Genomic DNA, 13,656 nt, shown 5'->3' with positions numbered 1-13,656 from the left:
CGCTGTATATATAGTGCCTTCAGCAACACTGTTGTTCATGCTACAAATATGTTACTCAGGGTGGTTCAATGGAGTGGTTTTTCTAGCCTGATGCTCAAAACAAACGTAAACCTAAATCAGTGGCTTCCTTTTCGGTTTTGGTGGCATACACTTCTCAGCAGCATCCACGTTATGACTGGTGTAGAAAACAGTTAAAGAGAAGCTGCACTATTTTCACTAGAGGAGCAGTAAAAACATCTTGATTTGAGTGAATGGTAGTACATATAAATAGATGCAATTTGAAATCTGTCCAACTTTCTAAATCGCTTGAGTATTTTCAGGTCCCACATCTATGCTATTTCCTGTCATTTTCTTGCATTAGTCATTTTTCCACGTTTCCTTTCTCTCCTCAGTTATGGGAAAAAGAAGGAAGCAACAAAGCTGTCAGAGAATGTGAATGAAGAGAGGTGATCAGCTTTCTATAGTTTGTTCCTGCACAGAAATGAGTTTTAGGTAGGCGTGTGGCCCTTCAACTGTAGTGCTAGTCCCCAGCTGGAGGCATCACATAGTTTTCAGTGCTCATTTTGAGTTGTTGAACACCATCATCTGTCCAACCTCAAGTGAGCAATCTTTCCTAGCTTTGTAATCATTAACTTTGCAACAGCTTTGATTTCTTTAAAATAACACTACTCAAAATCTTTGTCACCTGTATTAAGTAGATGCCTTCTGAATGCCTGTGCTTTGCAGTGCTAGGAATTATTGTCACCTAACATGTCTTGGTTTCAGTAACTGTTTCTGAAGCCTGTTTTTTTAGGAATACGTGCAGCAGTTTACTTCTGTGTATGTTCCATAACACACATCTAAAATTGTTATGTTTTTTGTTTCAGAAGTACTATGGAACCTCCGCAACCCTGTAGGCTTGGAAGGCTTAAATCCACCTTTGGAGAGGCCTTTTCCATTCCAAATGATTTGCTGGCTTAAGCGCTTAATTAGGATGGCTTTAGAACAAGTGGGATTAAACATGGAATCGGTAAGTGTTTCAAATGTGCTTTTATGTTTTCAGAGAATCAGGTACAGAAAGCATTTCATATATTTTGGTTTGTGCTTTCCTATTCCAGCAGAACACTCTGAGTATACTCAATACTTGTATGATTCTGCATTGCTGAAAAAGTATGAAGTTTACTACTTGGACACTGAAGTACTGAGTAATAGGTGTGTTAAAAATACTTTGCAGTTCCTTCTAGCTCTAGTAACAGACTGTTTACATTGTAAACACTGCTTTTCATGCTGGACTGCTATGTATGTTTTGAAGCTGAAGGAAAATTTTCAACTGATTTTTAACAGTGATATTAATTCTTAAATAGTCTTATTTATTTGCTCTTATCTTGGAGATACGAGAAGCCACATGCAACTGGGATGATGATAATTGTGCTATACTTACCTCTTCTGAAAGTGTTACAGTGCATGAGAGCAACATGACTGTATTCTTTACTGGGGAAACAGAAGAATGTGCATGCATAGCTCTCCTCTTGGAGGAAAGTGTATATAGAGTTTTTTTGAATACCCAGCAGAGAGAGGGAGAGATCTGCTACACATCAACTGCTTTGTCACTGGGACATTTAGGACGCTATTTTGAGTAGAAGTATTGACCTCAATGCAGTAATCCCTGTAATTTGTTGAAATATTTTAGAGTTTTAACAATGGGGAAATCCTTAAGAACTATGTGCAGTACTTAGAAGGGCAGCTCTTACTCTGGATTATTGTGGTAGGTACTTTTATCAATCTTGGGAATTTATGGAGAGCAAAATATTTATACACTGTAGATTAAAATTACCAATAAGAATCTGTATTTTAAGATTTTATTTGAACTTGGATCTGAGATTTCATGCAGTGTAAGTTTGAAAATTCAAAGTATGAGAATATGCTGGACTACCACGTGTGTTACTGTGGTCGTCAGCAACATCTTTCCGCCTAAATAGAGAGGGGCAAACAAGTTTTTAATCTGTTTCCCCCCATTCTTTACTTATATCAAGCTTTTGATAATGCAGTTACATTTCCAAATGTCAGCTGTTCTGGACAGCAGCAAAACACTGATGCAATAAGAGGTTATGACTAAGTAATATTTTGCAGACTTGCTCTGCCAGTGCTTCAAGTCAACAAGAAGTTGTGTGAACCTGGGAAGAGCAGTGCTGAGACATATTAGCTCAGCTGAGCAGTATGCTGACTTTATTTGCATATCCTGTGGCACAGCTTGCATGCAGCTTTCTGAAAACATTGTCCAGGCGTATCCTGAATTACCAAACCTGAGTCGTTAAAGGTTTTGGTGCACCAAACCGCTGTTGTTGAATAACCCCAGGGGCATTTGGGCACCAGATGTTTTTGAGGATCTGGGTCTGAGCAATCTCTAAACGAGTTTTGCCACTTGTTTAAAATGCACTGCACTTATGTTGGTAATACAGCATGTAGTCTAGGCTCTTTTGCTGTTCTGAAGTACTTCTGTAATTAATTAAGCCTTCCTTGAGTAGTAGTAATTTTTCCAACACAACATTGCTTTGAGGCTGTCACCAACAGTTCTGGTTTTAACATCAGACTCTATTGTGAATAGCGAGGCTGTGCTGCTGCAGAACTGTTTGTCAGTGACTTTTTCTTGAAGGGTCCTGGTCTGACCGTTTTTTGCTCAGACTTACAGACAAGCAGTAATGTGTTAGTCACAAATGTGAGGTCTTGGTTTGAGGCATCCAAAATGCGGAATCAATAGAGTACTCTGCATTGAAAAAAATTGTGTTCAAACTTTGCAGCATATTAAGCAAGGGAGTGTATGTTTCATAGAATTAAAAAAATGGGTCTGAGTGGATTAATGACAGAGTTGCAGCTCTGATGTGAAGTTCTAGTGTAGTGTATGTGCAGTGCATATTTATTTTGTCAAAATTCATAGATTCCAATAAAGCCAGAGGAAGAAAACAGACTTGTTTAGAAACAGGCAAAATGTTTGTATGAAGTTGCTGAGAGAATATAATCTGGGGATAAATACCATGGAGCATAAATTTTTCTTTTTAATACAAATTTCACAATCTAAGAGTAGTGATCTTTGCTTAGTGTATCAAAATGTTATTCAGCTGCGTGTCATGTACATCCCACAGCTGCACAACACTGATCACACAGGCACTATTGCCGTGCCAGCTGAGGGTTGTTTCAGTATTAATAGCCTGGACTTTATCTAAGTTTTCTTTGTTGGGCAACCTTCTAACAGGATGTTGAGTTTGCTTGAAGCCGTGAGCCTTTAAAAACTAAGATCTGTGTAGTAAATTCCTATCTACAGCCATAAGTAAACACTGGCTAATTGTTTTTTAAATTACCATACAGTGTTCTAACTGTTTACTAACAAAGTTAGAGTCTTCCTGTTATTCTTTTTCATCTTTGCATTGTTTTTGTTGCCTTTCCCTATGCCAAAATCTTTCCTACTTATCTCCAGGGGTTTGGGTTTGTTTGTTTGTTTTTTTTCTTTTTACTTCTGTTCTGGCTCATTTTGTAGTTATTCTCCTAGGATTGAAGTCTCAGCTGCCCTCATTTTGCTGTTCTGGCTCATTTTGTAGTTATTCTCCTAATCTCCTAGGATTAAAGTCTCAGCTGCCCTCATTTTACAGATGAGGAACTAAGAAATTGAATAATTTTTATGGCTCGGGTAGTTGATTGGACCTATATGATCTTCTAAGATCCCTTCCAACCCAAATCATTATATGATTAATTTCATACAACTATGGTAAATAGTAGAGTAAACATTCCTATCATTAAGTACAACAAAAGAAAGCCAATTCAATCCCTGTTGCAACAATGTAGAAGAAATCTGAATTGCCATAGAAACAGTCCCAATGAAGCCAGGTGTGTTGAGGTGCTGTGTGCAGTTTTCTCTATGTGAATGCATGTATTTTTCTAGGTCAAAGTTTCATACATTTATTTTCCCTCTTTTCCTTTTCTTTGCTTTTTAATTTCACAGTTATGCTAGCTGATAGTTATTTTTATTAAGAGTGGTAGACACGGTTCCTGTGTTAGAAGAGCTCTTAATTAAAAAAGGAAAAAAGATATTTTGGGAAATGTAGAATTACATAACTATGGATTTTTGATGATTGTGTCCCTTTTCTGGAAACCTCTTAGAGGTGTCTGACCCAATGGAGATTCTTTATTGTCTTGAAAATGGACAAATTATGCTTTTGAAGATGCTTCCAAGTCTTGAATCCTTCTATGTTACATGATTTATTGCTTTGAATTTAACCTTAATGCAGAGGCTGTCTTGAACTTAAACAGCCATGGCTGTATTGTAAGGACAAAACCAATTTTTTTGCCAATTCAGGTATAGGATGTAAGGGGTTCACTGATAGAAATTCCAGTGTGTATATATATTATATTCTATTCCAACATGAAAGAAATAGCTTCAAATATGTTTAGCACAAACATATTATGGAAGGATAAGGGAAAACTATTCCAATATGATATAAAAATAAATTACCTAACAGCTGGCTTCTTTTTCCTTCCTATCTAGGTGCTTTGGTCAAGCAAGCCTTATGGTTCTTCTCGAAGCATCGTAAGAAAAATTGGTACTAACCTCTCTCTTATACAGTGTCCACGAGTTCAGTTTCAGGTAAGTGTCCTCAACAGTTTCGAATACATGTTTCACTGTGCTGATAAAGGGATTTGCTATTGCATCAAAATATGCAGTTCATTTAGATAAATCACTACAAGGTTTGTACAAGCAGAATATGATAAACAAGGCACATAGGAGGATGAGTTTACTTCAGTTCTTCCCACTTCTAATTCAGATTTTTTTCCAAACGTGGATTCTTCAGCTTCTATACTATGTAAAACCTAAACCTGAATTGCTGTAACATGCATAATGAAACTTGAAACAAATTTTTTTCCTAAGGAAATTGGAACTTCTAAAATGAGGCAATACAGTATTAAAAAGTTATTATTGGAAAAAAATATATTCATAAAAGAGAAAAGTCTAAGTATTATAAAGTATTATTTATAAAGTATTTATAAGCTAGGCTGAAGAGGCATGTGAAGGTGAGCAGTGTAACTTAAAAATATTTGGGAAAATAAACAACTTTATCAGAAAGTAAAAAATTAGTAACAAGATAACATCACAACCCTGTTTGCTTTTGTTTTAAATACAAGACTAGCACTGTATAGGTGAAAGGGGAGCATTAATTTTGTACAGCTTTCTGACTTGTTTGCTTTTAACTTCCAACTGCATATAGTGGGAGGGGAAAGAGTTTAAGCTTAAGAAGGAGAAAACTCTTGCTTTTAATAACAAGTCTTTCAGGAACAGGTGGGAACATGGAAGCTGTTACACATAATCTTTTCAACACTGTGTGTGTTAGGGATAGGGGGTAGGTATGGAGCTGAAGAAATTTAGTGCTTGAAACTCAAGCTGAGAGGAATGTTTCTGGGGCTGAACAAGGGTGGGGAACTTAAAGGTGAGTGGTGGGAATCATCACCCACGCTAAGACAATGTAATTTCCACACAGCTAAATTTCTCACTGTTTACATTAATTTCTTTATCCTATATGAAATGTATGAACAATATTTAGACTTGAAATTATAGTAACATGAATATTTCTAGTGTTGAAATAAAAATATGTAAATGTCTTCATCTGAATTCTGTATTAGAATAAGCAAGATATTTGCTATTGTATCCTCTTAAAGAGACACTCAGTGAGCTTTGCTTCAATTTTGTGCACACCAAGTATAAACGTTCATCTTCTGTTAGATGAAAAGAAAGGATCCTAAACATAGAAGTACAGTTGTCATAGTTGATTGAATTTGAAATATGGATTTAAAAATTTGAGCCTTGAGATGCATTAATGTTTATATGGATTATGCGGGCTTTAAATTGTTTTAATATATAAACTGCTGAACATGTAAAAGTGCGATGCTAACATCTGTTTTCTGTGTCTTTATCTCAGCATTAAGGTTCTGTAGTGAAGTTCAATACCGTTCTCGATCGTTTTTATGCTGTTGCAACTGATGCTTTCCTGTAGCTGTCTCTTCCTTTTTCTTTCTTGCCAGCTTTAGCTATATTATGAAAGGACCATGCACTGAACCTTGCTGTAAGTCACTTTATTTAAAAAACAAAACAAACCTTACTTGCCTTATCCGAGGGTGCATGTTATCTTAAGAGCAACAAGCTTTCTACAGGTCTTCATTTTCCTTGTAATAAGTGGATAAGAGATATTGAAAGAATATCTCTTTTATTTTCATTCTTCCTTCTCTTCTAGCATGCTTTTGTTCTGCTAGTCTAAAACCAGAGTAGTAGCCTAACTTTTTGGTTTTTGTGGTCTGCTGATTTGTAGTACCTCTCTCTAGGGACTGTGCCATAGTCAACAACGTTTAAATTAATTGATAAATGCTGCTCATGCATTCAATAAGCAGTGGCAGAGCTTTCCTTGTATACTGCATATGGCATGAACAAATGAAAATTGTTCATAAATTTGTTTTGTATGTTGTGTTTTTAAGGTTATCTCTAGTCTTTAGGAGAAAAAAGTTAAACTTGCCCATGTAGCCTGGGTAGATTCAACCAAACCTGCAAGACTTGCAAGATAGAAGCCATCCTCCTCCCATGTTACCAATCCAGTGTCCTTCACCTCCAGCACCTGTTCTAGTCCCGTGCTTGTCCTTTTTGTCTGGTGTAAACCTGATAAGTGAATAGAAGTCTTCTCAGGAATAGGTGCACACGTAGCAAACATCAGAGTTTACTGAGCTAATATGAAAAATCACAGCAAGTTTGTCTTACCTGAAGAAGTATTTCCAGATGTTTAATACCTGACTCTATTAGTAATCTGAAATTAGAGTTTTATTCTATCCTTAAATGTACAAACCCTGTGGTTCTGCTTTCCACTTCCTGGAGAAAACAGAGGGTAGGATCCTGCCTGGACACCCTCGTGAGCAGTGTTTCCGTAGTGTAGTGGTTATCACGTTCGCCTAACACGCGAAAGGTCCCCGGTTCGAAACCGGGCGGAAACACTGGCAGGTCTGACTCTTTGGGAGTTGGAATCAATGCTTTTCTTATGGGTCCCTTCCAACTCGAGATGTTCCGTGCTTGTGTGACATCAGCCAAAACAGTACAGTGTGTGTAGTCTTTTCCTTCAGAAAGTCGTGGAGTGGTGGGTCTGAAAACCACAGGCACGTGGGGGAGCAGCATACATGCACACTGAAACAGGCAAAAAAGCCTGTGAAGGAAGAAGCAGGGGAAGCAACTATGTAGTTTCCAGAGACAGAAAAGCAGGCTGCTTTCACTGTTTTATTCAGTTCCTGCTGTCCAGCACGCTGCCTGTGCCTTCAGCTCTCTGTTCTCCATTTCAGGTGCTGGCAGAGCAGTTGTCCAAGTTTCTTTAGTGCGATTGGCTGGAGGAACAGGGTAGTCACAGAGTTGTTTAAGCGTCATCCTACAGACAGGCAAAGGTTTTAAGAGATAGGTGTTGGCTTTTAACCTTTAAGTTGCATTAACTTGAAATTTGAAATGCACTGGGTGGAAGGCCTTGTTTTTAGGGACAGAGAGAAGTAACATCTGTATATATGGGGTAACAAACAGACTCTATTTACCTATAAATATGAATAAAAAAGTAAGAAGAAACTTGCATCACAACATAACAGAAGGCTTGCTACTAAATGTTGTCTTAGAAGTTATTTATCTTGCGATGCAGGAAACCTGGCACTGGTAAATGCATTCCTTACTGTTGATTTATAAAATTATTTTTGATGCAAGTATGTGTAGTGCCTTTATTTAACTGTGCCTTCAATCTCTTCATGATAATAGTTCCTCATGTGGCCATTGCCATCGGGAAAATCTGTATCACCAGCAAGAAGTGGCTGATGTATTATGGATTTTTAAAATTGCCATTAACATTAGTACAGATGCTGTGGTCATGACAATTTATTTTTATTTTAAAAAAGAAAAAAGCCAAGGAAACCTCAAACAATGAAAATCCTAACGTGCAATATAGTATTCTCTAGACTGTTTTAAAGAGGGGCAGACTGTGATGGTATTAGGCACAACTGTTAATGTGATGAACATATTACCATCTGTGCTGATGCTACCTGGAAAAAACCTTGTTGTTTCCAAATGATCTGATGGTGCCAATACACACTCCTGGGAGCTGTGATAAAGGCTCACATACAAGTTGTGAGAGTGTGAGGTGAAGATGACTAATCTCGATTTCCAAAGCTGTTTGTAACAAGTCCTGGGGAAAAAACAACCCCAAACCCACAACTTTTATCTTCCTGGGACTTGTGTATCAAAGGCTACAACTGAAATATCCGTGATGTTCTTCAGAAGTGGTTTCACCTCATCCAGACTGCAGTCCTACCGTGATAGGTCTGCCACAAATTCAGGTTAATGCTAACATTTCGTAGTTGCTGCTACATAATAGTTTCCTCTTACAGAGTGAGTTGCCTTGAAAATTAAGCGCTAATAGGCTGGGTCAAAGCCAAAGCCATCTTCACAGACTGTTGCATGCTACTGCCATCCTTGTCAGTATTACTGGCTTCTTGGCCACCACCAGCAGCAGGCAGCAGTTAAACAGCTGCAATGGCTCCTGCAAGTTCAGCGTGTGGCTTGTATGTCATACAGGCAAAAGGGGCGGCATAGCTGCATCCGAGTGACATAACTCGAGGTGATGGATTGAGCAGAAGTTACTGAAAGACCTTTCAGTAGCTTTTGTCTGCTAAGGTTCTGAGACCAGGCTGCTCCAGCGACTGAGTAGACGTGCCCCTGTCTAACCTGAGGAAGCAGCCAGTATTTCAGAGTGGATTCGAAACCATTTTATATAGTTGTGGCTATGGAGCATGTATTGATGGTCCAAACAGTTTTTCAAATCTCCGTTCAGGTCACTTAACTGTAAACCTAGGAGAGGTTGTAGTATCTGGAGCCTGGCTCACCTTTGGCTTCAAACAGCTGTGAAGCTAATGACAGAACCGTGCTGGAGAATGGTCGGTTTGTTGGGCGTGCTGTAAATGAGATTGTTGGCTAACAGTGTATTCCTTATGGCTGCATCCTACCTCTCACTCAAAGTCTTTGCAATTACTGAGCTAGTAGAAATGGGTTCTCCCCTCCACCACCCTGCTCCATGCAATGTACACACCTTTATTCTTGTACAGAAATTCTGTAAGTTGTAGGGGAAGGGAAATGAACTTAACAGAATTTCACTTTCAGAATAATACTAAATCAGAGCAAAAGACTTGAGAAGCACAAGAAGCATGAGTAGCCTTAATTATTTTTTTAACTACTAGTCATTAGTATAATTTAAAAACATATTATTTGAGTTAATACAGCAAACTACTTGAGAATGTTGATGTTTGTCTTTAAGACAACAATTTGCATTGGATTTTCAGTGCTCAGTAGTGTCATGTGATAGTATATGTAGTTAGCCATCAACCTTAAAAACAAATATAGTTTCTGTAAAGTGTTCAGCAGACTAGATTGAATAGTTTTTGAAGTCAGTGAAATAGGTTCTGGACTAAACCCAGCACAGAAATAAGTGTGCTAAGTCTACACATGTGTTTTGTGCATGTATGTGGTAATACTTACATTGTAGCCTTGCTAAAAGTTTTAACTGACATGGCTGGGAATAGTAACTCTAAAACCTTTATCTTGTCTTTAAAATTTAGCTTACTTCTCATGCCACAGAAGGAAACCATCCTAATCAACTTAGAGAAGATGCAGTGGCCTCCTTTGCAGATGTGGGATGGGTTGCTCAAGAAGAAGGTGAAGTCTCTACAAGGCTCAGGTATGCTCCTCACATCTTTGAGCTTTTGAACCGAGAGGAAGAGGCCTTGCTTCTCTCCAGTGAGAATCTACTGTGCATTGCAATTAAATGCTGGGAGAAGAGAGGGGGAAGAGTGATAGAAGAGGTAGGATCTGGAAAAGAAGGAGTAGAGGTTAGACTAACAGGATTATGAATGAAAGACTGGTTTGAGAACATATAGGAGATTGACTTTATACAAGGAAGACTGTGTTTTTTATTTACTTATTTATTGCATGTGACAGCTTCAAGCAACCTGTCCCCACAAAAATGTTTGCTGTGGTGTGGCACAATTGCTAATGCGGGTTCTCCAGTTCTCCTGATATTTTAATTAACATGGGGTGGTGTACTGTGCAGCTTCCTAATTAGTAACAATGGTCATTCTGACTATCCAGTAATTGGCACGTTGTTTTACACCTTTCTGGTTAAGGCTCTGCAGTCTGCTAAACACAATAAAAAAATTATGGTTTATATTTTGTCTTTAATCTTCATAATGAAAACTGGCAGGGAAGCGTGTGAGCACCTGTGCCCAGAATGATGGGGATAGGTACTGTTGTGTTGGACCAAGAGTGCTACACAGCACTGTAGCTGCACAAAACAGCTTAGCTGAAGTGATGAAGTTCTCTGATCCAACCTACCCAAATTGCTGCTCAGACTTGCCAGAAACAAAGGTGCAGTTCTGTAGCGCAGAGGAAGTTTTTCTTCTAAATAAACTAACCTTGCAGAGAAAGGCACAGACAGTTGGCTTCAGAGGTTACTGTAGGATACCATTCTTAACTGGAAAGTGCAAGGTAGGTTAGTAATGACATAGATGCCCTGCAACGTGACTTGCCACAGTGAAGTTTTGCATAACAAACATTCTGGTGCTGCCACATTAATTTCACAAACTCAGAGGAGACTCACAGAAATCAAGGCTTGTTTGGGAAACACGATTTGTAAAGTGTATTTGATGCAAAGGAAATTAACTGGCTGATACTAGTCTTGCTTGCACAGAAACATTTTGTTCAAGGATTGAACTGTAAAGCTATTTTGCTTAATGGAGACAACAGGGAGAATAGCTCTTTGTTGCTTCAAAGAACCTGTTATGAAAGATATATGACTTGTATATTTGCTGAGATGTCTGCATGTGAAGGGGGAAAGGGGGACAGATGGATGTGGGATGGGACTAAAATAATCCTGCAGATATATAGTGACCTTAAGGCAGACACTTATAACGGAGCATGGTAAGTGAATTACTTAGCAAATACGAGTGTTTCATTGTGCACCATTTATTACGTCTGTGCACCGTATTATGTGGTGGAGCTAGTATGCATTAGGTGTTTTCCAGGCATTTCAAATTCTCTGTTTCAACAGGATCACATAGGTGTTACTGTTAAATACATATTCACTGTATAATTCAGTAAACAGTTTTGCAGACATAATTTTTTTCTGTGAATGCAGTTTTATAGAGGAAGCAGCTAAATGACAAATCATTTTTCCCCCATCTCTAGTCAGAGCAGTAGTGACAATTCAGGCATAATATTTTTCCACAGCATTAGATTCCAGTCAAGACATTTGCTTATAACACCATTAAGTGCTCTGAGCTGAAAATGCCCTTTGTTGTTTTAGCTATTCTGGTCTGTCAAAGAGTTTCTAGAAGGCAGGTTTTCAGGAGCAAAGGGACCACTGGCTGGCTCCTTCCACCTTATTTAGGGACAGCAGGGAGATGGCTGCTATGGGAAGCATCCTGTTCTCAGCTTTAGTTGCTCTTTATTCCCTCTAGATAGCAGCACCTAAATTTTAACATCCTTGATAATAGTCAGTTCTGCTTGATCAAAATTCTGCAAGTTGTGCTGATGTTTTTCGTCAGTGTTGTGGAAGGTTCAAATGTGTATCTAATCCTGGATTGAGGTGGTCAGAGCACAGGGCTTGTTCTAACCTTAAATTTTGGCTCTTGCTCCAAGTCTAGCACAACTGCACATGCACATCCAGAGTAGCTTAACCCATGCATCCAGGGCTGCATGGAGCTTTTAAGCTATATTAGTCTGGAGCCATTCTACACATTTTGAAAAGTCCTATCCACTGTTCTTATTCTCATGTTTGAATAAATAGTGGAATCCTGCCTGAAAAGTTTTGGGATTGAAGTTAAGGAGGATTGAGGAGTTAAGTGTATGGTCATATTTTGCAGTTATAATGCTTATGATCATCTATTGTCATTAATCCTTATCAATTCTACTTGAGTTAAACTGCTTAAAAATGTTAGTGTCTTCAGTGAATACAACCTTTTGTAAGTGCTTATTTGACTGCAGATGCTCAGTAATGCCTCAGTGTTTAACAAAGCTTCAGATTTGGTGGGTAGTAAAGGAAGGCAACAGAATTGCATTTTCTTGCTCTTGTGAGGAAAAGGAGGGAACTTTTGGAATTTTTAAAACTGTATGAAGTTTTCTTCTCTTTAGTTTTATTTATTGTGTTAGAAAACTAGATATAAGACCCTTTCCCCTTTACTAATAAGCAGCCTCCGTGCCACTAAGCTGTTTCACGTACTGAGTACTCACAACACTGGTAAAGTAGAGGACTGTCACTTCAGAAGTCCAAGCAGTGTACAGACATGTGCTGTGGAGCTAAGAAACTCTTCCTCCTTCTTCAAAGGAATCAACTACAAGTGACCATTTGCAGCCTGTGGGGGAAAAATGGGAGCATTTGGGGGGGAAAAAAAAAATCTTAATTCCAACAAAAAATACAGTTAAGTATGAGGCAGAGAAATAGATTGGGAGTGAGGGGGAAGGTATTCCTGTTTTTCTTCTGAAATCAGGGATTCTACAAAAAGCTGGCTAGGGGAAGAGAAAAAAATCAGCTCATGCCACAGACTTTAGTGTAAGCTGTATAATGCCTTGGTGGAAGTAATTTGTGTAAAGCCAATTTTAAGGTCAGGCCTTCAGCTTTTGTTCCTGGTTTGTATGTAACGGTGCTTTAGTTTTTATCTCTAACAAAGCCTTTAAAAAAGAAATCCTGTGATATTTTTGTTACAGGTCAGAAGCTTGGTCAAAACCAGCCCAGCCTCTTCCAGGTGAGCTGCATCATTCGGGAAAGTCCCCATGCAGACAGAGGTCCTTAGAAAACCCGTCAGAAGAAGAACCGGCATCCAGGAGCATGGTGACCGCAAATGAAGAAGCTCTGCAGAAGATCAGTGCTCTGGAAAATGAACTAGCCACTTTAAGAGCACAGATAGCCAAAATTGTAATCTTGCAAGAACAACAGAACCTGACAATAGGTATTAAATTTGCTGTACTCTTAGCACAAATCAGTCAATGAATTTGTCCCTTTTATAATTAATAGTGTACTAATTAATTTTTGTGAGGTACTGCGACACTGAACACTTCTCCGTACTGTTTTGGTTAGTTCGTTAGACAGACACAGCCTACGAACCGAGGGATACAGAATAGGTCTGGAAGACAAAAGACTTGACAGATTTTCAGTATTTGGTAGTATTTCAAAAGTCTCCATGTTTGTGTGAAAGTCTGCCAAAATTCTGAATCTGTGGATGAGTAAAGAAGTTATTAAACAGCTCTCAAAGCAAAGCTCGTGATAAACATGATGGTTTAAACCAAACTAAAAAAATGGAACTTAATTACTAACACTTAAGTTTTCCCATCCAGTAATGAAATAGGCTGTCTGATACCGTGAAGTAATCATGCAGGATGCTAATGGAATGCTTTTGGAATAAGCAATATACATCTCAAGTTTGAGATAAATAATAGAAAAGGAGATGAATTGTTTACTGGAATCATCTCTGGGATCAGGCAGGTTGTCCAGATGAAACCAAAAGTGGTGCACTGTTTCTGGTAGTAAACAGAGTAGTTCTTTTCCTGAGTTTCTTTCTCCCCTTTCCCTCACCTCTGAC

The 13,656-nt window shown here is 38.5% G+C and overlaps 1 protein-coding gene and 1 non-coding gene across 2 annotated transcripts in view; both read left to right on the top strand.

Moving 5' to 3' along the window:
• The first annotated feature begins 871 nt into the window (after positions 1-871).
• MTFR1 (mitochondrial fission regulator 1) overlaps positions 872-13,656 on the top strand; it is a 16,280-nt gene continuing 3,495 nt past the window's right edge. Inside the window, exons 1-4 of the mRNA XM_010173441.2 lie at positions 872-1,009; positions 4,517-4,615; positions 9,643-9,761; positions 12,785-13,026. Of these exons, the coding sequence (XP_010171743.1) occupies positions 944-1,009; positions 4,517-4,615; positions 9,643-9,761; positions 12,785-13,026 (526 nt within the window). The 5' untranslated portion in view covers positions 872-943. The remainder of the gene's footprint in view (positions 1,010-4,516; positions 4,616-9,642; positions 9,762-12,784; positions 13,027-13,656) is intronic.
• Positions 6,927-6,999, top strand: TRNAV-AAC (transfer RNA valine (anticodon AAC)). Its single transcript has one exon. It is a non-coding gene; the product is annotated as a tRNA-Val (tRNA).

The sequence above is a fragment of the Antrostomus carolinensis genome, unplaced genomic scaffold (genome assembly GCF_000700745.2).
Source record: "Antrostomus carolinensis isolate BGI_N321 unplaced genomic scaffold, ASM70074v2 scaffold9388, whole genome shotgun sequence".
Lineage (NCBI taxonomy): Eukaryota > Metazoa > Chordata > Aves > Caprimulgiformes > Caprimulgidae > Antrostomus > Antrostomus carolinensis.
Note: the sequence above shows the minus strand (reverse complement) of the source record. Positions and strands in the feature narration are given on the sequence as shown.